This window comes from Notolepis coatsorum, assembly GCF_963971535.1.
Source record: "Notolepis coatsorum genome assembly, chromosome: 10".
NCBI classification, from domain to species: Eukaryota; Metazoa; Chordata; class Actinopteri; order Aulopiformes; family Paralepididae; genus Notolepis; species Notolepis coatsorum.
The window spans coordinates 97,608,313-97,634,446 of record NC_140174.1 but is presented as its reverse complement, the minus strand read 5'-3'; the positions used below and the strand labels follow the sequence as shown (position 1 = coordinate 97,634,446).

The 26,134-nt window shown below is 45.6% G+C and overlaps 1 protein-coding gene across 1 annotated transcript in view; it reads right to left on the bottom strand.

Annotated features, from left to right (window-relative positions):
* Positions 1–418: 418 nt before the first annotated feature.
* Positions 419–26,134, bottom strand: part of slc8b1 (solute carrier family 8 member B1) — a 30,908-nt gene continuing 5,192 nt past the window's right edge. The window contains exons 4-15 of the mRNA XM_084323380.1: positions 24,537–24,594; positions 22,964–23,069; positions 22,683–22,850; positions 21,864–21,989; positions 20,789–20,854; positions 20,562–20,692; positions 8,144–8,285; positions 5,674–5,795; positions 3,325–3,478; positions 3,122–3,202; positions 2,864–2,928; positions 419–1,573 (exon numbers count right to left, since the gene is read on the bottom strand). Coding sequence (XP_084179506.1) covers positions 1,382–1,573; positions 2,864–2,928; positions 3,122–3,202; positions 3,325–3,478; positions 5,674–5,795; positions 8,144–8,285; positions 20,562–20,692; positions 20,789–20,854; positions 21,864–21,989; positions 22,683–22,850; positions 22,964–23,069; positions 24,537–24,594 — 1,411 coding nt within the window. The 3' untranslated portion in view covers positions 419–1,381. The remainder of the gene's footprint in view (positions 1,574–2,863; positions 2,929–3,121; positions 3,203–3,324; positions 3,479–5,673; positions 5,796–8,143; positions 8,286–20,561; positions 20,693–20,788; positions 20,855–21,863; positions 21,990–22,682; positions 22,851–22,963; positions 23,070–24,536; positions 24,595–26,134) is intronic.

The following is a 26,134-nucleotide window of genomic DNA, read 5'->3' as shown; positions in this document are numbered from 1 at the left end:
CCAATAAGTGGTGGGGTGCAGTGCCTTGCTCAAATGGCAGTTCAGCAGTAGTTGTCAAGGGAGGGGGAGACCGGGGATTTGAACGGCAACTGTCTGATCACAAGCCCGCTTCTCCAACACGTAGGTCATCGTTCCGGTTTGCAGATGAAGTTTTGCCACTGGAACACTCGACACACACACACACACAAACAACAGACCTCCCAACCTCAGCCATCAGCTTATTACACGGTCATCACTTGGCAGCCAACTTGTACAACTTTGGACTCGGCTGGAATGGTTTGTTCTTCAACGTAAGTGTCATGGAATAGACACTGAACAGCACTCACAGTGACAAGCTCTACTTGTGGTTTCAAATTTTTAAATTTTTTAACCAGGCAGGTCAATTAAGAACATATTCTTATTCACAATGAGGCCTGGCGAGAGGACAAAAAGGCCTCTCAAAGGGTAACAGGGAAAGGGAACAAAGACATTTAATTAAATAAAATAGAAAAGACATGATACATACATCAGAGGTAAGGGCAATAATTAAACAAACAACCAAATAAAATGACAAGGTATGTAATACTTGTGGAGGGGTAGGGGGTGAAATCTGTCGAGGCTATTTTCTCTATAGAAATACAGAGATTCATGGGGAAGGGTTCACATAGGTCTATCTCAAATCACAACTGTTGCTTCCCGGGAAACGAGTTGTGATTGGGGGATCAAGAAGAGGGGGCGAAGCTTCAATTACACTGGGTGACGTTAACCCTTTAGCAGAGTGATATAGTGCACTGCACAGATATACCAAACCTTCAAAACAAACATGTGTTTCTTTGACCAAAAGCATCTTCGTGTGAGGATAATTTTTTACATTACCGTATTATTGATTTACAGTCCCCATTTGTCATTCAGTTTGATCCGAAAAACAACAAATATTCCCTATCCCCCCAGTTCCACCTGTGGTTCTGCTCTGTACTCTGTGTAATGAGAGCAATTATCCCTGAGTTCCTACTCAGAGCCGTCTCGTCAAAACCGCTCCAGTCAGTCCAAAACAAGAGGCTCACTAAAGGTGTGATTGGTTTCAACTCTCCCTGAGGAGAACAATCTCATTGGCGGTTCCAAGCCACGTTGTATCCGTCCATGTACTGTCAATCAAACCTCTGTTCCGCAAAAGCGTACTGTTGATTGTAGTATAAACATTGCACTACTGTACACATACAGTATAAACAGTGCACTACTGTAGTACACACAAACGGTGCACTACTGTACACACAAACAGTGCACTACTGTACACATAGAATGAGGTCTCGTTAGAACGTTTAAGTCTCTGATAAGAGTGTCACAGTATCCCGGAGGAGAGATCCCCTCGATCCAAACTGGCCCGATAACTGCATCGGGGTCTCTAGACGAATCGGATCACGCCGAACTCCGTGAGCAGTGCGATGAGTAGAAAGACAAAATAGAAGACGATGAGGAAGATCCCGTAGGTCTGACCCAAGTGGAACCGGCACAGTGGGACGATGACGAAGGAGAGGACCAGGGACAGTCCCAGGGAACCCGCCAGGATCCACGTCAACAATCCATCTGGTTCCAGCTGAGGAAGAGAGATCAGTTATACTAATGTACCTAATGTTACACAGATACAGTTATACTAATGTACCTTATGTTACACAGATACAGTTCACATCTTAATAATGTGATAACAATGTCCCCCCCCAGCCCCCCTATGCATTCACATGATTAACACTTTAATCGCCGAAAACGCTGGAACTCGTCTTTCCCCGCCATGCTCATTCTGCCGAAGACGCCGTAACTCGTCTTTGATATCAATATTTCAAAAATCTGTGATCGAAATCATATTTCTCCTCCGGGGACCTGAGATATACTGCTGATCTCCACTCAACTCTCTAACGGTTCAAGAGCGCCATCTGGTGGCTGATCGGCAGATCGCCCAAACAGCAAACCGGAAACTGGTGCTCATCCAAATTCGGTCCGACCACTCGCTATAGCTCCCGGGACTCCATCTTGACACACTGGATAATCGATCGCTCACCCTAACTCAATAAACAACATGATTTGGACGTATATACTATTATACAACCTGGAAATGGATCCGGTATTTCTCCATCCCATAATAGAAAAAATTCTGTTCCACGCTCATCCCCCAACGGCGCGAGGAAGCCACGGTGAGTTTCAGCGTTATTTTCTAACGTGTTCCATATAAACTGCTCTGATGATCATATGACCCACACTAGATGAATGATATAACGTTGCCCACGGAATTATAAACGACCCCCCGCCCATCCGGTCAACATCAGATGATACGTAGTAACTTCTAGAAGTACCTCCAGTTGAAATTTTTTATCTGGCACCGATCGCTACCAAACTGTATTTGATCATCAATATAATGCATTTGGGGCTATAAATCAAGTTTTGGAGAAAGCTGCAGAAAACGATAAAAACATACTTATACTTTAGACCATATTTTAGTATGAATATGTGAATGAAAAAGTATAACGTTGCTACACCCTGAACAATAGATATAGGACATTGAATGGGCCATAATAATGTCAATTTAGCAATAGAATTTAAAAAGTTATAGCCCTGCAAAGAAGGGGAACTTCTCCATAGACAAATAGAGCTGGCTAGGGATGGTAAATTATGAATTTAACCATGGCGATCAAAGTGTTAATCCTTTCACTAGCACACTACCAAAGGGTTAACACTTTCACTGCAACTACACAGAAGGTTAACCCTTTCACTGCCACACGCCAAAGGTTAACCATCTGTAGTGTGGTAGTGAAAGGGTTAACCTTCTGTAGTGTGGTAGTGAAAGGGTTAAAGCATGTTATACCTATTAGTTATAAAGCTCATGAAACTGTACCTGTGCATCAGACTGGATTAGAAACCTCTGCATCAGACAGCCCAGTCCCACACCAAACAACATGTCTGGTGGAAACGCAGTCAAGGATGTTTCACATACAGGTAGCGAGAAGAGGGGTTATTTAACCTAGGAGTGAGCTTACACCAATGGGATACTACTACATGTTGTCACACACACACACACACACACACACACACACACACACACACACACACACACACACACACACACACACACACACACACAAAGCAAGGATACTGAAGATGATGCCGCCGAAGCAGGCAGATATGGCCATCCTTGGGTAACCCTGGCGTGCGAGAGTGATGTCCGAGAAACAATCTGGAAACAGATATAGAAACGAGCGCCGTTGAGAGGGAGGTGGGTTCGGTTGATTACAGGCATGGCCATCGCATAGTTGTTGACATTATTGAGGTGGATATTTACCCCTATGCGCATCTTACCTCCTATACTGTTGCCCCAGGCCAGCAGAGTCAGTCCCAGCACAGTGTTACTGAGACTCAGCACCACGCCGAGCATGTGCAGAAGACTCACCACTTCTGAGGCTGCTGCGCTGATCAGCAACGCACTCACCACAAACCCCAACAGAGCAAAGGCCTGAGAGGAAGAAACAACTATTCATGAGGTACTAATCAGAGAGCAAGAAAAACACACAAGTCAGTAACTATTAATGAGGAACTAATCAGAGAGCAGAAGAAACACACAAGTCAGTAACTTTTTTTTTATTGATCTTTCCCCCCCTCCTTTTTCCTCCGTTTTTCTTTTTATGCCAATTCCCAATCCCCTTCCTGGTCGCTGCGCACTTACCCCCCACAGTCGGTCTGGGAGAGTGGAGGCTATCACGTGCTTCCTCCGACACACGTGTAGCCAATCAACCGCTTCTTTTCACCTGGCAGCGCGGACTCTCACTGAGAGGGTGTAACGTGTGGAAGGATCACACTACCCCCCTTAGATCCTATCCTCGCTGAGCAGGCGCCCCGACCGAACTGTAGGAGTCGCTGTTTACAACGACCAGGACCCACCCACCAGCTTTCCCACCCCTAACGCTTCCAATTGTGTTAGTATGAACGACCAGCCAAGCTGATAGAAGTCAGTAACTATTAATAAGGAACTAATCAGAGAGCAGAAGAAACACACAAGTCAGTAACTATTAATGAGGAACTAATCAGAGAGCAGAAGAAACACACAAGTCAGTAACTATTAATGAGGAACTAATCAGAGAGCAGAAGAAACACACAAGTCAGTAACTATTAATGAGGAACTAATCAGAGAGCAGAAGAAACACACAAGTCAGCAACTATTAGAAGTGAGCCCAGTCTAGAGGCCAAGGATACTTTCAGCCTTATCAGGGTTCCCACGCTTGCCTTGACATTTTTTTCCATACTACCTCCTGATTTTCCAGGTACCATATTAAGTGATGATCTATAGGCCCCTGAGGTTTTCCACCCCCATCCGCGCCCCCCTCCCCTCACACACACAACCCCCTAGGACACCAGACTACTTACTTGATTTAAAAGATGTGCCAGTCAAGTCTACATTGTAAATGCTTAGAGATTATGTCTTATTGATAATATCAATGCATGAAATAATGCAACAAGCTGTAGATGAACAACAATTTATTGAACTGGAACACATGAGCACTGGGATTGATATATGTTCTCTCTTCCACTCCTCTCCTATCTCATCCTGTCCTCTTCTCTCCACACCTCCCCTCGTGTCCGGTCCTGTCTTCTCTTCCTACTCTTCTCAACTCCTCTCTACTGTTCTCCGTTTTCCTCTGTCATCCTCCTCTTCCATCTTCGCGGCCTCTTCTCTTCCTGGCTAACTGGCTCGTTATGAGAGCTAACGTTGGCTAGCTACTGTACCCGGGGCTGGCTAACTGGCTCGTTATGAGAGCTAACGCTGGCTAGCTACTGTACCCGGGGCTGGCTAACTGGCTATCGTTATGAGAGCTAACGTTGGCTAGATACTGTACCTGGCGCTGGCTAACTGGCTCGTTATGAGAGCTAACGTTGGCTAGCTACTGTACCTGGCGCTGGATAACTGGCTCGTTATGAGAGCTAACGTTGGCTAGCTACTGTACCTGGCGCTGGATAACTGGCTCGTTATGAGAGCTAACGTTGGCTTGCAGGTTTACCACACAGTTAAAACACAGCTACTTACATTTGAGGATAAACTTGCATAAGAAGTTTCACTCAAGTTTCACTGTAGATGCCAAGGCTCCCTTGGCTCACCAAGTTGCCTGCATCAAATTCCAACATCCAATATACCATATAGGATGCCAAGAGCATGCTCTACAAAATGGGATCATCCATTTCTATCTACAGTAAAAGCTGTTCACATGTAAAGGGTTTTTATAAACTCATGTTAATTCTGTGCTCAATAGTTAAATTTTATTACACATCATCCAATACAATTTTCCAGGACAAATGTTTCTATTTCCATGTAATTGGTCACTTTTGCTCAGTTTCCATGCCTTTCCATACCTGGAAAATGAAAAAATGAATCCCATGTTTTCAATGTTTTCCAGGTACCGTGGGAACCCTGCTTATAGTAAAATAAATCAAGGTTTTGCACACAGGAAGAAAAGTCAGGCAGTTCCCATAACAGCGTGGGATGAACACTGATAAGCTGCATCTGGCCATAGAACAGATATTTTGTTATGAGAGAATCGGTCATTAAAGTGGTTCCAGACAAAAACATGCCGTGTCTGTACGCTATAGAATTTAGGCCAAGTAAGCCGTACAAAGAATTGTAATAAGATGATATCTTCTATAACAGACTGTACTGACCGGGTGGTATGTTGGAGGACTGTAGTTGTTGGTGGTGCAGAAGACAATGGCGGCCAGGAAGAGACCCAGGAGGAAGGCCAGGACCCAGAGGGGAAACTGCCCTTGGATCATATAGGCACCATCTACACACAGGGGAGGAGTGGAGGGACCAAAGAGAGAGAGATGGAGTCATCCTTCAATCATTTAATTAGAACACATTCTTATTGAATTTTTTAATACAAAGTAACATCTTGCTTTATTCTCTACTCTAGGAGGTCTATCCTTCGTTTTGTTTTTGTTCTGTGCCGTTTTAAAAAGGTGCTATACAGTAGATAACATTCAGCCACTAGATGTCGCACTAGAGCAGGGGTTCCCAAACTTTTCAGGCCGGGGCCCAGAAAATAAGGCGTCAGAGAGCCGCGGCCCAATGCACATTGTCTGGCCTTTTTTTTTTTTTTTTTTTTGCCAGGCGACCGATTTTTTAAGCCAAATATCACTTCAATCCTATTAAGTTAGTTCAAGTTAGTTATTCATTTATATGTGCTATTTATGAGAGGGCTAACGTGTTGCAAAATAATAATGATAATAATAATAGCCTCATTAAAATACTATTGTTGCTTCGGTTGTTTTCAGTGTTTTATGTGCATAATCTGTTATTTAGTTTGAAATGTTCGTTGAAATAAGTAGATTTTTCGTTTTTGTTTATTTATTAAGTTAATATAAAACCATATAGTCACATTTTAGAATACAATAGAATATAATTTTAGAATACAACTAGAAACACTGTCCTGGCCTGCTTCTAAGTTCAGTGGCCTGACAAAAAATAAATAAAAATAAAAAATAAAAAAATAAAAAATATATATTTTTTTTTTTTTTTTTATTATTATTTTTTAAAATCATCTCGCGGCCCATCCGTGGCTGCTCGCGGCCCACCTTTGGGTCGCGACCCCGACTTTGGGAACCACTGCACTAGAGCACCAGCATGTCATTTATCCAATCAGGTGCATTCCACAGGGGGAAATGGGATGTAGGGAAGGAATACATGCCTGCAACATGTAAACAACAACATTCATTTTGGAGCGGCGAACATTTTTTAAATGTTAAATTCATTAAAGGGGAACTATCTTATAAATGACCTTTTCCTGTGTTTAGGGTTATTTTCTAGCTATGTGGACTTATAGTAATAGAATCTATGTCTCTAATTCTCGATTTGGCGCATTCTTCCAATTCTCCCCTCACAATAATGTCCCTCCCTCAAGTGAGTCATCTGAAAATTTGCCTATATGGGACGTCATATGGTGCATTTGCATAATAACACCCGCCCCCTCTAGCTGCCCGCCGAGCGAGAGAAGCAGAGAACTGTAAACGCTCTGCGTCTCCCTCTCCCTCTCGAGGAAGTCCACCACCGCGCTGCGCCACAGACAGCTCATGCTCCCGAACCGAGAGAGAGAGAACTGTAAACACTCTGCGTGTCCTCCCGGCTCAAGTCCACCACCGCGCTGCGCCACAGACAGCTCATGCTCCCGAACCGAGAGAGAGAGAACTGTAAACACTCTGCGTGTCCTCCCGGCTCAAGTCCACCACCGCGCTGCGCCACAGACAGCTCATGCTCCCGAACCGAGAGAGAGAGAACTGTAAACACTCTGCGTGTCCTCCCGGCTCCCTCTCCCGGGAGGACACGCAGAGTGTTTACACTTTTTTTTCTCTCTCTCTCTCTCTCTCTCTCTCTCTCTCTCTCTCTCTCTCATAGCAGCAGCAAACTAACACAACGTATAGACATAGGCTGTCTGTCTGTCTGTCTGTCTACACCCCCTCTCTCTCTCTCTCTCTCTCTCTCGACTGACTGTCACTCAAAGTGCTTATGGGCGGAGCCAGGCCATAACAGCCTGATTTCTTGTGGCTGAAAAATGATGGGTTTGAGTACTTGATTAGAAATATAAACCAATGCATTTTTTTTTTTTTTAAACGTACAGATGTCTTCAATAGACTGACAGGAATTGTTTAAAGTTGCCCAAATAGTGCTAGGAATAGTAAAATAGTTCCCCTTTAATCGAGGAATTAAAATGTTTTGAGGAAAAGCAATACTTTTATTCCGCGCCTTTCTAAAAGCTCTGTAAATGGACTGCATTTATATATCGCTTTTATCCAAAGCGCTTTACAATTTAAGCCTCACATTCACCCATTCACTCGCCCATTCACACACCGATGGCAGAGGCAACCATGCAAGGTGCCAACCTGCTCATCGGGAGCAGTCAAGGGGTCAAGTGTCTTGCTCAAGGACATTAGTATTAGATAGTTATAGTTATTATTATTATTATTATTATTATGATGATGTGGGAGAAAAGGAGCAGTACCTCTAGGTCTTCCATTGACAAAGTAATAGTTTAAGTAAACATCATTCAGTAGGAATGATAATGCACCACCAGTCTGCTCTCTCCCTCAGTGCCAGGGGGCAGAGACACACCAGTAGTAGTGTGGATGTCCCACTTACAGGTCCCGGACTGGAAGGTGAGCAGGCAGGCCAGTGGGGCGGTGACTAGGTGGAGACAGTTCAGAGGCCGTCTCCAGTTCCTGTCCTCTTTGTCCGGGTCCACCACAGGAATGCACAGCAGCAGCATGAACTCCAGAGGCATCTGGGGACGACAAGCACTGCTTTAGTTACAACTAGAGCTAGGCCGTTAACGGCGTTAACGTGCTGCGTTAACGCAAGACTAGTATCGCGCGATAATATAATTGACGCCGTTAATCTTTTTCTCAACGTTGGGTCTGTATTGTCCTTAAATACTTGCCGTAGTTCCCAGCTGTGGTACCCGGAAGTGATTGCACTACCGGAGCTGTAGTCAGAATAATGTGTTAAACTAAAGTAGTGGTCCGGTAATCATTGTTATACAGGTGAGGTTAAGAAGTCCTCAGGATATAACACAATTCGGCGATGAGGAGGTCTGAATCTGCGCAATGCAAGAAAGAAGAAGTCCGTCGTGAGCTTTGTTTACATTATTAACGTTAGCTTAGCGAGTTAGCATGTTAGCTCACGTTGATCGGGCGAAACATCTACAAGGAGGAAATCCACTTTACACACTAAAGGAAGGATCGACTAGACTATCGTGAGTGTTTACAACAGAAATGGCTTGGGTTATTGGAAATATTGGACCGTTTGATGACAATGTAGCCCCTTTCGTGACTGTGATGCACGGAGTGAATCCACAGTCACTTGCTCCTCAATAGGAAACCAACCTAGATTTACCATGAAGGACTGGTTCTGGCCGAGCCGTTCGTTATACAAGAATCACAGAGACGTTTCAAAGGTGCTCACAGTTGCACGAGGGTTTCGGACAGAGATACGGGATGGTTTGAAAGCTCTGCGTTGCTAATAAACATTTTAAATAATTTTTATAAACTGCTCAAAACGGCATTATTTCCGTTATTATTTTCTCTGTGATACTTGTATAACGAACGGTTCGGCCAGAACCAGTCTGTTGTGTATGTGAATCACAACGGTGTTCACCGGGCCTTTAAGATGGCACGGTAATGTTGCGACACTGCTGTGATATACCGTAAAGCGTTGTGGTAACGGGAGATGGTGTGTGTGTGTTATGCACTGGTGGAGCGGATTAAATAAACCGTCAAACGTCAAGCCGCAGTCCGGTGCGTTATTTGAATACATAATATTGGCGACGAGGATGGGATTATGGATTCCCTACTTGCACCTCTCTCTCCGTTCCTCGCCCTGCCTGGCGAGCCACCGGTTCCGTGGATTCACTGGCTGGAGGCGTTTAATACGTTCATAATAGCCGTCGGGCTCGCCGACGCTAACGCTGCTCGGAAGAGAGCCCTGCTCATTCACAACCTAGGAACCGAGGGACAACGGATCTTTAGGACTCTCGGAGCTGCACCGAGTTATGCGGACTGTGTCACACTGCTGTCGGGACATTTCGCTGCTCCACAAAACGTCATGCTCCGGAGGATCGTTTTCCGTCAGCGACGTCAACAAGTGGGTGAGTCGATCCACCACTATGTAGCTGACCTACGGGGGCTGGCTAGCCTCTGTAAATTTGGAGTGATGGAAGATGAACTGATACGGGATCAGCTAGCTGAACATACTAACAACCCTAAGCTCAGGGATAAGCTATTAATGATGCCAGATGAATTGACATTGACAAAGGCTGTTAATATTGCTTTCCATCTCGAGTCAGCAGCAGGTTTGGCAGCACAGCTAGCACCCTGTAATGTTTTCCCCAAACCTCTGATGTTGACTCAAACAGTGGCGCCGTCCGGGGAGTTTCCCGAACCGGTTTTCCCGGATGACAGCCTGGAGGTAAATTTCGCTGCACGCCGGGGTACGGCCGCGTCAACAGCACGCCGGGCCGTGTGTGGAAATTGTGGCTCCTCATCACACCCCAGCCGGGCTCCAGTTTGCCCTGCCAGGGGACAGAGGTGTCAACGCTGTGGCAGGCAGAACCATTTCGCCCGGGTCTGCCGCTCTGCTCCCGGTGCTGATAGCACGCCGCCACGCTCGCCACGTCCACCTACGCCGACAACCATCCATTCAGTGGACGCCACCTCTCGTGCATTTAAATGGTGCACGGTGGAACTGGACGGGGTGGTTCTCCCACTCCTGTTGGATACGGGGGCCTCCAAGTCACTTTTGAACATTTCCACGGTTCGTCGACTTTTCCCGCGCCGGACGCTCACCGCCAACGCAGAGGACCTGTATGGGTATGGACACTCTAAGATAGGAATGGCAGGCACAATCACCTTCACTGTGTGCTATGGGACCAAGGCCCTTCCCTCATTCACTTTCCAAGTGTCTCATCAGGGAGCCAACCTCATGGGCTACGATTTGTTTTGTGGGCTTGGGTTCTCCCTGGTGGACAATACAGGGGCTGACATTCTGTCTGTGGGTTCGCCCTGGCACCAGCGCTGGCCTGCTCTGTTTAGTGGCTTGGGCTGCCTCACTGCGTTTCACCACCAGCCTCTCCTCATCCCGGAGGTGCGTTCGGTGATCCAGCCGCTGCGCCGCCTGCCCCTCGCCCTACGCGACGATGTCACCGCCGAGCTGCAGAAGCTTTTGGATGCGGGCATCATCGAGCGCGTCGACGCTTCACCATGGGTTTCCAACCTGGTGATAGTAAAAAGGAAATTAGGGGGACTGCGTCCATGCGTCGACCTCAGGCAGGTGAACAAAGCGGTGATTCCGGATAAGTACCCATTGCCCACAGTGGAGGAACTGGCGGCACAGTTTTACGGCTCCTCAGTTTTCACCAAACTGGACCTTCGCCAGGGCTACCTGCAGGTTCCACTGCATCCTGACAGTCGCTACCTTACGGCTTTCGTGACACATGTCGGAGTGTTTAGGTATACCCGCATGCCTTTTGGTCTCAGCTCAGCCCCCAGCTGTTTTCAAAAAATAATGGCCACCATCTTCGCCGGCATCCCGGGCGTGGTCGTTTTTTTGGATGACATAGTGGTCCATGGTGCAACATCAGCCATCCACGACGAGCGCCTGGCGAGGGTGCTGGACGTCCTTTCCGGTCACAACCTCACGCTGAATGGGGACAAGTGCACCTTCTCTGTCCCAGTCATCGAATTTGTGGGGTTCCGCCTGTCTGCTGATGGCCTCAGCCCGCTCCAGTCTAACGTGGAGGCCGTGCTGCGCCTGCCTGAGCCGTCCTGCCCAGCGCAGCTCTCGTCATTTCTGGGGATGACAGCCTACTACCTTCGCAGCCTACTACCTTCGCTTCCTCTCCGCCCTGTTCGCCCGGTGGGGAATTCCAGACACCCTCACTACGGACAATGGGCCGCAGTTTGTCTCTGCTGACTTTGCCACTTTCATGGAGGCCAGGGGGATTAACCACGTCCGTACAGCTTTCTACCACCCGGAGGCAAACGGGGGGGTGGAGAGGTTTAATCAGACATTGAAGAACGGCATCAGAGCGCACCTGACGGAGGGTCTGCCGTTCTCAGCCGCTTTACTCCGCACTCTGCTGCACTACAGGGCAACGCCGCACACAACTACGGGCAGTTCCCCAGCCCTCCTGATGATGGGACGCGAGTTGCAGCTTCCCCTGGATCGGCTGAGGGTCCCGGCAAGTATCGCGCCGGCAGTGATACCCTGCCAGGGCACCAGGGTCGCAGATGCTCAGCGTCGAATGAAGCAGCGGTTCGACAGGAGGCGGAGGGTGAAAGCGCCTTCCTTCACAGAAGGAGACTGGGTCCGGATTCGTCGTCCCCACCGGGACCACAAGCTGCTCTCCTTCTGGTCGGCACCGATACGGGTCACGGCCCGGCTGGGCCCGGCCACCTTTCGTCTGGCCGATGGATCACGGTGGCACGCAAACCGGCTTAAGAAGGTGGCAAACGACCCCATCTCGGACCCAGAGTCCAGGGAGGGTTCAGAGCTGGACATTGAGGACTGGGTTTTGCCAGATGAGCCGCAGCGGGGCCCGCCATTGCCGGCCGAGCCCCAGGTTCACCTGGAGGCCTCTCCAGACCGCGCCCAGCGGGGCTCACCATTGCCATTGCCAGTCGAGCCCCAGGTTCACCGGGACGCACGGCCAGTCCGCGTCCGGAATAGACCGGCCTACTTGAGAGACTATGTTACTTGAGAGATAGACTATTTATGTTACAGATTATTTATATTTATTCATTGACCGGTTTAGTCAGAGCATAGTCTGTTGCGTGGCAGAATAATCCACAAGACTATGTCGGTGACTGGCAGTCTACCCGGTTCACCTAGGTAGGCTGCAGGGACTGTTAGTATGAATTAAATATGAATTAAACTGTATGGGGATGTTCTTCGGGGTTCCCTGTGGGGGGGGGGAATATGTTGTGTATGTGAATCACAACGGTGTTCACCGGGCCTTTAAGATGGCACGGTAATGTTGCGACACTGCTGTGATATACCGTAAAGCGTTGTGGTAACGGGAGATGGTGTGTGTGTGTTATGCACTGGTGGAGCGGATTAAATAAACCGTCAAACGTCAAGCCGCAGTCCGGTGCGTTATTTGAATACATAATACAGTCCTTCATGGTAAATCTAGGTTGGTTTCCTATTGAGGAGCAAGTGACTGTGGATTCACTCGGTGCATCACAGTCACAAAAGGGGCTAATGACAATGTGGAGCAATATGAAATGAAAATGGGGGACCCTGATGTAAACAAGACAAACGTCTTTCTCTGGTCTGCATCCCCTTAACAATTGTGTGTATTGAGCCGTACTGTATTGTACACATTCTGCAATCTGTTAAATAACGTTTTCATTCATTCATTCATTCATTCATTCATGGAACTGTTACACTGAGCTTGCACTGAATTTGTTGAGAAACCTGCTTCTGCAGCAGTCTGTGTGTGAGCAACCAGTCAGCAGCATTGTGAATTTAGAGATTCACTAAAAGACACATTGAGAGACAGGTTTGTGTGTGGATTAAGAAATGAAGGTGCACAGAAGAAACTACTGACAGAGCGTGATTTGACACTGGAGAGAGCTGTCAATATCAGTGTAACAATGTTAATGGCATCAAAGGAAGGGCACAGAAAATTACGATAAATCTGGTTTTAAAAGAAACACTGGACATTACAAAAAGAAGAGACATGTTCATGCTGTTGACATTTTTTTTTTGCCATTTTAATCTAGATTAATCTAGATTAATTCCGGGATTGCAGGTAGATTAATCTAGATTAAATTTTTTTATCTATGCCCAGCTCTAGTTACAACACAGTGAGCGCGGTGACATGCACATTAACCCTTTCACTGCCACACTACAGAAGGGTAACCTTTCACTACCACACTACAGACGGTTAACCGTCTGTAGTGTGGTAGTGAAAGGGTTAACCGTATGAAATAATAATAATAATAATGCAGGACCTGTCGCAGAGGTCTTTAATTGGCACTCAATGACACTCAATGTTAGCGGCACACACACACTGATCACTGATGTGATACTCCTCTGCGCCTAACCCATCCCGTCATCCTTCCCCCCAAGGGCAGCCGGGAGCAGACGAGGGCTGTGGCGTGAGCCACGCCCGGGGACCATCCAAGTGCTCCTGCCCGTCTTCGTCACGGACGCGATAGCGTTAGCGATCTGTAGTTTCTGCATGTTTTTCCATTGGGTTTCTCTTAGGCCCGGGAGATACCCCACCTGGGTAACTGGCATCATGGAAACCTGGTCCCCAAGCGGGAATCGAACCCTGGACCTTCTTGTTGTGAGGCGACAGTGTTAACCACTACACCACCGTGCCGCTGTAGTGTGGTAGTGAAAGGGTTAACCTTCTGTAATGTGGTAGTGAAAGGGCTAACCTTATGTAGTGTGGTAGTGAAAGGGTTAACCTTCTGTAGTGTGGTTGTGAAAGGGTTAACCCTTTGCCATGTGGCAGTGAAAAGGGTTAACCTTCTGTATTGTCGCAGTGAAAGGGTTAACCATTTGGTAGTGTGGTAGTGAAAGGGTTAACATGCAGATGCTATTCGGGATATTCAAGTATTCCTGTTTTCAAATATGTAAATATGTCATGTAAATATCATGCCAGTTAGGGTACCTTGTGTATACTGCACCTTGTGTATACTGTTTACTTTTGCCCTTACTCATAGTATATATTCAGATTCTAATTCTTGATTGCCTATATTTATTGTAACGCATAATGTAACTGAGGCATATTACACAACACACCATCATCTGCACCTTTGATAACCTCTCATATTCTTATATTCAGAGTTAATTATATAGTTTACACTAGGGATGTTCGATATTGGCTTTTTTACCGATACCGATATACCGATATTGTCCAACTCTTAATTTCCCATACCGATATCAACCGATACCGATATATGCAGGATTGCCCCCCCCAAAAAACGGAATAATTTCAGGTAATTAACATTACATATCTCTTGTCATGGAATTAACACAACATTATGCATACTTTTGACAATAAAAAAAATCAGAATGTGTTCTTACTTGCTTGCCTGGGTAAATAAAGGTTAAATAAATGAAAAAGAAAAAAAGAATTTAACCCGATAATTTCCGATATCACATTTGAATGCCAATATCGGCCAATAATATCGGTAGGCCGATAATATCGGACATCCCTAGTTTACACCGTTTATTTAACTTTATATTCAGATCTAATTTAATTGCTTATATTTACGTCTTTCTACTATTACCCTCAATCAATCAATCAATCAATCAATATCTGAAATGAAAAAAACATTATTACTAGGGATGCCCCGATCACGTTTTTTGCCACCGATCACCGATCGTCGTGAGCCATATCGGCCGATACCGATCCGATACCGATTGTTTTTGATTAAAAAGAAATTAAAAATTATTTTATATAAAACGTTTTTTTTTTTTTTTTTTTATAAAATATATATATTATATAATTAGACTTGTACTTGTATTATCTGCGAGACATCGCCACCACGCAACAAGTCAAAATGCTCGCTATCTGCAAACAGCTCCACTGTCTGTGTGTACTCTAGTAGCCTCCAGCTCCAAAAAGGATTCTCCTGTGCTGCAGCGGGACCCTATTGGTAACGTTACTGTGCTTTGGTCATTTCACATTCAGCAAGCCCTCAGCTCGAATACGCATTAAATCAATGTTATAAGACATTGATATCAAGAGCTATCTGTAGCTACTGCTAGCCGGCTAGATGACGTTAAGACAGAACTTTAGTTCAATGGGACATTTCGTTTTGAACAGTAAACTAACGTCAGCTAACGCAAGCTAACGGAGGTATGAACATGGACTACTAGACTTTCTGGATCATTTGTTGATATCAGGAGCTATCGGTAGCTAGCCGGCTAAATACCGTTAGACAATGCCTACTAGGGATGGGTATCGTTAGGATTTTATCGATACTACTACTCTTATCGATACTGCTTAACGGTTCGGTACTTTATCGATACTCTTATCGGTTCTTTTTGGTTATTTTTTTGCAAGAAAAAAAGACAATTAATTAAGAACAGAATCAACATTGCTTTATTATTTATAAATACAACTTTATAAATAAGTATTATAAATAAATATAATTTCTTCAGCAACAGCAGCAGCAATGTTCTTTTATATAACTTTATAAATAAATATAATAAATTAATATAATTTCTTCAGCAACAGCAGCAACAATGTTTTAAATGTGTCTGACTCTGAATTATAGACTTTTTATAATAAACAACAAATGCAAAAGGCTAACAGAACTGTGACACTCGTTCACCCTATCCTCTGTCATCCTTCCTCTAGCTGCTAGGGAGAAAGGACTTTGGGTGGTGGAGGGAGGTAGAGGGAGGATGTGTGGTGGCCCTGGGCTCACTGGGCTGGGACATAGTGGCTGACGCCTCAGCTTGACGATCTATAAAAAGTTTAGATTGTAGTATTTGTAGCTAAACAATTGTTTTGTTTATTAGCCTATTTGTAATAATTCGTTATTAGCCTAGGCAACTCCGTATCTTGGCTTACGGCTGCAGTGGATGCAGATGGAACACTGCGCGCAAGGCAGTCGAATACGCGCATTTCTGCACACTAATATCATGTTTTGCCAACAGATGTTTTGATAAATTGATTTGCTCGTATTGCCACCCTTACTGGTAAATGTTTTGTTGCACTTGTGGCAACGTGCATTGTCGGCATTGACCCTTGTAAAGTATATCCATACTTTAGAACGCTTCGCTCTATCCGCCATGATCACGACTCAGTGCATGCAGAGCTGCTGTCTGTCTGTGTGCAGCGCGCTATAGCACGGGGCGTCGGGGAGCACTTTCATTAAGGAGTACCCGTATGTAGTACCCGTATGTCTATGTGTAGCACTAGCGAGCGACTCGCGAGGAGTGTGTGTAATAATTGACTCGCTGGCTGCGGCTCGCTTCTCGTGCAGAGACAGAGAGAGGATCGTTCGCAACTTTTAAATAATAATAATAATAATAATAATAATAATAATTTCTCTAGAGTATCGATAGCAGTACCGAGGACGTCAGAGCTTATAAATACTCCGGTATTTTCTAATATAGTACCGGTTCCCGTTTAAAACCGGGGTCCGGGGGGCATCCCTAATGCCTACTAAACGTGAATAGTTGACTGGGTAATTTTGTTTAAACAGTAACGAGCCGCCTCTCAGTCCTCTTTGTTTACAAACTCTACACGGGGCGGGCGGGGCTAGGGAGGAGGAGCAGCGGCAGTTTGCAGGTCGTGTGTGTCTGAGACAGACAGCGAGTGAGAGCTTCGCTTGATCGGTTTCCGCGATCGGCGAATATGACTCATTATCGGAATTCACAGATTGCATATTTATACTGAGTATCGGCCGATAACGATCGGTGGCCGATCGATCGGGGCATCCCTAATTATTACTGTCTTATACTATCATGCACTCTTCCTACTATACTAATAATACTACTATGCACTCAACACTGCAGCACCCAAGTTTCAGCACTGTTTGATGATCATTGTTACTCAGCTGTAAGAGTTGTACCCTTCCTGCTGACTTGTCGTACAGAACTTGTAAGTCGCTTTGGATAAAAGCGTTCAGCTAAATGACAACATGTAAATGTAAGGCTGCGGTTACACCTTTCGTATCATTTCGTATTGTTTTCTTATACGTATCGCCGCGTATCGCCGCGACGTCATGCGCCTCGAGTCACACTTTCGTTTTTTTTTTTTCGTTTTTGTCAGCCAAAGCAGTAGGTGGCAGTAGGTGGCAAACATGAAGGCAATTTCAACCAATCAGAACGAATGTGCCAATACACTTCCTGGTGGAAGCTCCAGCAAAGAAAATGTCAATAAGGCAGGCGCCTATGCCGCGCCCGCGCCACCATCTTGCCTATTTTACTCAATGCAGCAATAATTTTTCAGCAAAGCCTAATAAAAGTGCAATAAACAAAACGGATACATTCACTGTGTGTTCTGCCTGTCATTTGTTGATGAAACAAAACTAACATCAACACAAGTGACCACCAAGAGCGGATAGTTTAGTCTAAAAAACGATCGGTAGCATTGTTAGCTGCATGCTAACGTCAATGGAGTATGCCATTATAACAATATAGCATTGTGGCTAGAAGCTAACGTTAGCTCACGCTACTTAGACAGCACCAAAACTGATGATATCGCGAGCTATCAGTAGTTAGATAACATTAGAGACAACGCTGTGTGTATTAAACAAAGGTGAATAGATGACTGGGCCATTTTGTTTAATGCTTGTTAAGTTGAAAGAGGAACTCTGAGCTAACAGGGTCTGAATCCTGATAGCTCACGTTAGCCAGCTGCTCATGCAATCGGTAATGCTAGCAGAATGAATGGATGTAAACTTTATTTAACATATTGCATATGGGTACAATACAATACGGCTCAATACAAACAATTGTTAAGGGAATGCAGACTGTTGTAGCTTGGACTGGGGTCCTTATAACAATAACTTGACAACACATGGTAGCTGAAGCTATTTGGGACACGGAGCTCTGTCCCAAACACACACACTGTTGTCACCGGAAGGGCACGCAGATGGTATCTACTGCGCATGGGCGTTTTCGCAACAACTGCTCCGTGCTGACTACACGCTGTTGTCGAAGCGTTTTTTTTGCGTATCTCCAAACGCAAACACAATTTTGCGTTTCAGCCGTATCCACAAAAAAACGCCAAAAAACGCATTTCTGTGTAGATAGGACATCAAACATCGTCAAAAACGTATAAAAAAAACGCCAGGAATACACTAGTCTAACCATAGCCTAAATGTACCCTGCTATACCTGTACCTCCCCCTCCCCCATGCTGCCCGGATTTCCCCCAAGGGGATCAATAAAGGAATATCTTATCTTATCTTAAACTCCCCAACTATGAGTAACCCGAATAATAACACTGGTGTGTTACAGCCAGAACACTGAGGCCTGCAATCCCCTGATCCCTCTTACATTTACACTTCATCTCTGTGCTAATACTCACTTGCTCCCCTGTCTGACATCTTCTGCCCAAACAGGAAGTAAACTAACCGCTGCTACCTTTGCTAGTATTATTTTCACTTAACATATTGAATAAATAATATTTGTGACTGTAAATGAGGGAAACCTCAGTTGTCTTTTCGAGTTTAAATAAAGGTTTGAAATGGGGCGGCTAAGTGGCGCAGTGGGCAAGGCGCTCGCCACTAACGCAGGAGATGCTGGGTTCGAGCCCAGCTCTCGGCGTTGCTACCAGCTTGGCTGGTCGTTCATACTAACACAATTGGCAGTGTTAGGGGTGGGAAAGCTGGTGGGTGGGGATCGGACGTTGTGGACGGCGACTCCTACAGGTCGGTTGGTGCGCCTGTACAGCAGAATCAGGAAGCAACGGGGGCAGCGTGAGCCTCCCACGCGTTACTCCACTGAGAGATCGCGCTGTACAGGTGAAAAGATGCGACGGCTGCCTCCTTTTGTACCGGAGGGGACACAAGGCTTCGTCCAAATTGCAGCCGATCAGTGGGAGGCATGGTCTAGCAACGTTCGAGACAGGGGAGGGGAGAATTGAAGGGAGAATTGGCAAGGCGAAATTGGGATGGGAGAAATCAATTTAAAGGAGGAGAAAAAGTGGATAAAAAAAGAAAATAAAGGTTTGAAATGAAAATGAAATGTTCCCCCCATATATTATTTCGTCACTTTTATGAGAAAACGTTGAGTAATTGAATTTCACAGTGTCCATGGGATTAAAAAAGCATCAGCCAAATTACTAAATGTAAATATACATGGAAACGACGATAAAGGCAGCCATAAAGGTATGGTTTCCTTACAGAGAAAAGACATAGCACTATAGTGTGTTTACTCTTCTGCTACATCACTGCCTAACTCATAAATGTTCAGACAAGCTTCATTTCTGGTTATTGGTGATACTCTGTACACACCCAATTCAACGTTATAGCCACATTCTCTTTCAAACTAATTTGGTCATGGGTGTCCCGATTTGGTACAAATATTTGCTCTCTCTGGCAGAGCTGTTTAGCAGGCTGTGACGTACAGAGCGTAGAGACAGCCCTGTGTAGGAGTGTGGATATAAAGATGCATGGGAACACCTTATCCGGAGGGGTGAAGGCAGGTTGTGAGAGCAGCTTCCTGCATCATTTGGTTTAATGCAGTACCTCCCAGGTGTGTGTGTGTGTGTGTGTGTGTGTGTGTGTGTGTGTGTGTGTGTGTGTGTGTGTGTGTGTGTGTGTGTGTGTGTGTGTGTAACTACCGATGCTGTTCTTAATCAACTTGCCTAGTTAAACACAGGGTTTAACAAGGACACTAAAGCGTCATAAATGCGAAGCATGAGGGCAGATTTTCTGAACATGAGTCAAAGTGTGATGCCTGTGAGCTGCCACTAGGGCTCTATGAGGTGTATGAGGTGTATGAGGTGTATGAGGTGGTGAAGAAGAAGAAGAAGAAGAAGAAGAAGAAGAAGAAGAAGAAGAAGAAGAAGAAGAAGAAGAAGAAGAAGAAGAAGAAGAAGAAGAAGAAGAAGAAGTCTTTAATTGTCATGCAGATTAACACACACACATGCAAGATGGGCGACCCACAGGAACACACACACACACACACACACACACACATGCACATGCACTGAGTCGCCGATGAAATGTCTCTCTGCACTTTTCCCATCCCGTCGTCCTTCCCCCCCAAGGGCACCCGGGAGCAATCCAAGTGCTCCTGTCCGTCTTCGTCAGGGACGCGACAGCGTTAGCTATCTGTGCTGCATGTTTTTCCATTGGGTTTATCTTATCGGGAGGGGGAACCCTTGCAAGCACGGGGAGAACATGCAAACTCCACACAGAAAGGCCTGGGAGATACCCCACCTGGGTAACTGGCAACCTGGTCCCCAAGCGGGAATCGAACCCAGGACCTTCTAGCTGTGAGGCGACAGTGTTAACCACTACACCACCGTGCCAGCGATGCTTTGCATCTAAATAAAAACCAAATTAAATCCAACACACCTTTAGTATTTTGAGGAGCCTCCAGCCCCAGGACTTCGTCCTCCACTTCCTGCTGTCCAGTGGGTTGAGGGAGCTCAGCAGGATCTGACTGGTGGACTCCGAGTAGGGCAGCAGGGGTCTGTACTCCGTCTCTAGAAACACAAGACACGCGTGGATTATGACACTGGTCCCATACCACTAAAACCCTGGATGAACTTATATCGTAGAGAGAGGATATCCTTACTTACCATATTCCTGTTGGATGCTTCCATTGGTGGTATTGACCTCATCATCTGAGTCAGATGACTGGAACTCTACGAAAGAGATATCATCACCGTTATGGGTTCTGAAGGTCACTCAATCTTTTGTTTGTTCTGTGTGTGTGTGTGTGTGTCTTTTTATTTTATTATTATAATTTTCTAACCTTTATTTACCCAGGGTAGGTTCACTGAGCATGAATGCTCTTTTTCAGCTACGCCCTGCTTCACATTCACACAGTTCCATTCACACCTGGGAGCTGCCCAGTACAACCACAGTCTGACACCTGGGAGCTGCCCAGTACAACCACAGTCTGACACCTGGGAGCTGCCCAGTACAACCACAGTCTGACACTGTTGGCCACTGAGCAGCTCCACTGGAGCAGTTGGGGGTTTAGTGCCTTGCTCAAGGGCACTTCAGCGGTTGGTGTTAAGGGTATGGGAGAGAGTTATTAATTCACTTCCCCAGTCCAGATTTTTCCTGCCGGCTGGGGGATCGAACCGGCGACCTTCCGGTCACAAACCCGCTTCTCTAACCTTTAGGCCACCGCTGCCCCCTGTGTGTGTGTGTGTGTGTGTGTGTGTGTGTGTGTGTGTGTGTGTGTGTGTGTGTATGTGTGTGTGTGTGTATATGTGTGTGCGTGTACGTATGTGTGTGTGTGTATATGTGTGTGCGTGTGTGTATGAATATGTATATGTGTGTGTATATATGTGTGTGTGTGTGTGTGTGTGTGTGTGTATATATGTGTGTATATATGTGTGTATATATGTGTGTGTGTGTGTGTGTGTGTGTGTGTGTGTATATATGTGTGTGTGTGTGTGTGTGTGTGTGTGTGTGTATGTGTATGTGTGTGTGTGTGTGTATATATGTGTGTGTGTGTGTGTGTGTGTGTGTGTGTGTGTGTGTGTGTATATATGTGTGTATATATGTGTGTGTGTGTGTGTGTGTGTGTGTGTGTGTGTGTGTGTGTGTGTGTGTGTGTATATATGTGTGTATATATGTGTGTATATATGTGTGTGTGTGTGTGTGTGTGTGTGTGCGCGTGTGTGTGTGTGTGCACGTCACCTGGTACATGTACATTCTGATGTACATTCTGAACAGTTACGACAGTTGCTGCATGTTTCTGCCGGTTGTAGACGTATGCACTGATGATGACAGTGAACACGTACACCACGTACAGACCGAGGTACCCTACAAGAATAAAGAAAAACACACAATTCTGTCCCTCAATCCAATGTAACGTTGGCATTCTGTAATTGGTAGGGGTCATACGGTTTGTATTGCTATACTTGTGAGACCACAATTCTTGTGAAGGTATTTGGGGTTGTCGTGGTATTTTGTCTGGCCCTCAGGGACGAGGGAAGAGCATGATTTTAGGGTTAGTGATTAAAAGGAACACACAAACATTATGGAAAATGCACTTACTGTCTTCTCCAGAGTCAGGCAAGAAGATAGATACCGATTCCGTCTCTGTGCGTTCAGTAGAAAGCTATCTGGCTGCAAGCTAGCTTAGCTTACCACAAATGAATGGAAGCGAATGCATAGCCGCTAGCCTAAGTGCTGGCCAACTAACACCTCTCCCTGACTAGGCTAGCTGCTATGCATTCGCTTCCATTCGTTGTGCTAAGCTAGGCTAGCATGCAGCCGGACAGCTTTCTACTGAAAGAACAGAGAGGTGTCTGTAGTGGATATCTATATAATGTTGGCGTGTTCCTTTAAGGCCAGAGATAGAAGGGTTGTAGCGCTTATGGTCAAGTTGAGGGTAAGAGGTTGGGCAATGCAACTTCCTCACAAATATATAGTAATACTATAGTAATATAGTGTGTGTGTGTGTGTGTGTGTGTGTGTGTGTGTGTGTGTGTGTGTGTGTGTGTGTGTGCATACCCAGTGTTTCTCCCAGTGATATGGACCCTCTGTAGAGGATGATGAAGGTCCAGAACACCGCTGCCATGTAGAAGATGACATCGCGCAGAAAGGGGCGGGACGCTAAAGTGAACGGCTTGACCAATGACACACTCCCTGCAACTACAGTGGTAACAAATATACCGGCCCCTGTGGAGAGAGGGGGAGAAAGACGATGAATAATTTCAAATAGCTTTCAGCAGTATGTGTGTGTCTGTGTGTGTGTGGGTGTGTGGGTGTGTGTGTGCCTCATCCCTGCGTACCAAACAGCGCTCCGACGGCCAGGCCAGCAGTGTGAGGATGGGAGAAGGCAGCCATGGCACTGAAGACATCTGGAGCTCCGTTCCCAAACGCCAGGAAGGTCACCCCCTCAGCAAAGTCAAAGAAAACACACACAGACCTAACCAGAAAAACACCCACTGAGCAGCAAGGCTAATATATCGGAGGCTAAGTCACCCAGTGGGGGATGGGGGTATGACACATAACGCTCAAACTGCACCAGTGAAGTGTCTGGGTACCAAACTGGATGGTAATATGGTAAATGGCTGCATTTATATAGCACTTTTATTCAAAGCGCTTTACAATTTGTTCCTCACATTTTACCCATTCACTCACACATTCACACAAGGCAACCATGCAAGGTGCCAACCTCAGTTAGGGGTTAAGTGTCTTGCTCAAGGACACTTCGACACGCTGCCCGGGAGGAGCGGGAATCAAACCGGGAACCTCCGGATTACCAGACGACTGCTCTACCTCCCGAGCCAGTGTCTACCCCCCGTTTGGTAATGCAATGGTTTCTTTGACTCGTGTTCCGAAAATCTGCCCTCTTGCTTTCGCATTTATGACGCTTTAGTGTCCTTGTTAAACCCTTTGTTTAGCTCTAGCTTTGTTTAGAACACTTTGTACAGCAGTGGTAGTTCCACTCTCTCTCACCCCCCCCCCCCCCCCCCCAAGAGATTGAGTGACCTTCAGAACCCATAACGGTGATGATATTTTTTTTCTCTTAAGTAGAGTTCCAGTCATCTGACTCAAAATGTTACACATGGATCAGGTGACACACACACACACACACACACACACACACACACACACACACACACACACACACACACACACACACACACACACACACACACACACACACACACACACACACACACACACACACACACACACACACACACACACACACACACACACACACACACACACACACACACACACACACACACACACACACACACACACACACACACACACACACACACACACACACACACACACACGCTCAAATCTGCAAATCCACGCTCCACAATGGTGGAACAAACTTCCCACCACAGTTAGGACAGATGAAACCCGACCAATCTTTCGCCTTCGACTAAAAACACACTTCAATCAATATCTGAATTTTCTTTTAAACGAACCTTCTTACTTTCTTATACTATCATGCACTCTTCCTACTATACTAATATGTCTTTACTACTACACACTCATCACCCAAGTTTCAGCACTGTTTGATGAACATTGTTACTCAGCTGTAAGAGTTGTACCCTTCCTGCTGACTTGTGGTACAGAACTTGTAAATCGCTTTGGATAAAAGCGTCAGCTAAATGACTAAATGTAAATGTAAATGTAAAATCAAATGTAAATGAAACGTACCCCGCCAGAGGAACTGTACACTACTCAGTTCCGTCAAAGAGTCAGCAACGCTACTGCTACCGATGGATGAGGAAGAAAAGACACTGCAGACCGTGACTACCGTCAAGAAGATAATGGGGGGAACTGAGTCATGTTCCCAATACCTCGGGGGTGTAGGTGTTGTGTAATAAAGGATACGGCCACGTTGTGAGTGAGTCGCAGAGTCGTGGAGATGGCCGAGAGGTTGGGACAGAAACTGTAGGGGAAAGAAACAACATGGGATGGTATGAGGAGCTGGTATTGTCTGAGTATACCTGCATATAGTTTCAAGTTTCTTTAATAGTTGTCATACAGAAGTACAGAATACTTTTGTACAAAATGCTTCTTACTGTTGCGCTCCAGAGACTGTGCAAGACAAGATAAGTATGAAATAAAAACATAGTAAAATTAGAAGTAAAAAAAAGAGGTCACAGTGTTCAGTTTAGACATATGTACAATGTTCGATGCAGAATAGACGTAGTTACCATACAATATACAATACTGTGCAGTGTACTAATATACAATACTATATAGTGCAAGGCAGAAATGGAGAAATGGGACGAGGTGCAATTTAGGTACAATTCACAGTAGGTGTACGAGTTGTAGTGCAAATCCTTTATCAATAAATATAAAGTGTAAGTGTGTTTGTGTGATCTAAAGTGTGGAGAGTGGGTGCTGCAGTGTGTTGTTGTATATACTTACTTATACACCTGCTTATAACCCATAGCTCTGTATGATAGCATGTACAAATGCTGTATATAGCATATATATTTATTCTCACCGCAATACCGCATATCTATCCACACATGTCTGTATTTACGTACACATAGTCCTTTTACATATCTGTAGATACTATATCTATATCTGTACAATTCCTACTTACTAGTTATGCTGCTGGCCAGTATGACTACTACCATAGTGTCTTTATACCTTTATCACTGTACATATTATACTACAACTCTGTACATACATCTGATTAGCACTACACTAGTAGTACTAATTTATATTTTTTTATATATACACTTTTTCTCCTCTTTTTCTCCCATCCCAATTACCCGCTGTGCCAATTCTCCCCTCCCCTGTTTTGAACGTTGCTCGCATATGCCCCCCACTGGCCGGTTGTAGGGAGGATAGAAGCCTTGCATCACGTGTGTCCCCTCCGATACACGAGGAGGCAGCCTGTCACATCTTTTCACCTGCCAGCGCGGACTCTCATTGGCGAGGTGTAACGTGTGGGAGGCTCACACTACCCCTGCCATTTCCTGTCTCTGCTGTGCAGGCGTCCCCAACCGACCTGTAGGAGTCGCTGTCCACAACGTCCAGATTACCACCCATCGATTTCCACCCACCAACTCTGCCAATTGAGTTAGTATGACGGCTGGCCCAAGCCGGAGGCAACGCCAACAGCCGGAGTCGAACCCGGTGTCTCTTGCGTTGGTGACGAGCGCAATGTCCGCTGCGCCACCCAGCCGCACTAGTAGTACTAATTTCTATATTTTGTACTCGGTTTAGTCACCTGTACAAATTGTATATTACTATTGCACTTTACTGCTACATTTGCACTCTGGTTAAACTTATTTTCGTTGTACTGTACTCGTGCTGTATAATGACAATACATTTGAATCTAATCTAATCTAATCTAACACAGCAGCTGAACGAAGGAACAACATTCTAGATCTCAGTGTTTCCTCTACAGCTGATCCACCACAGAAACAGGAAATTAACAATGATAGCGTTACTCAATTTCCCCCAAAATG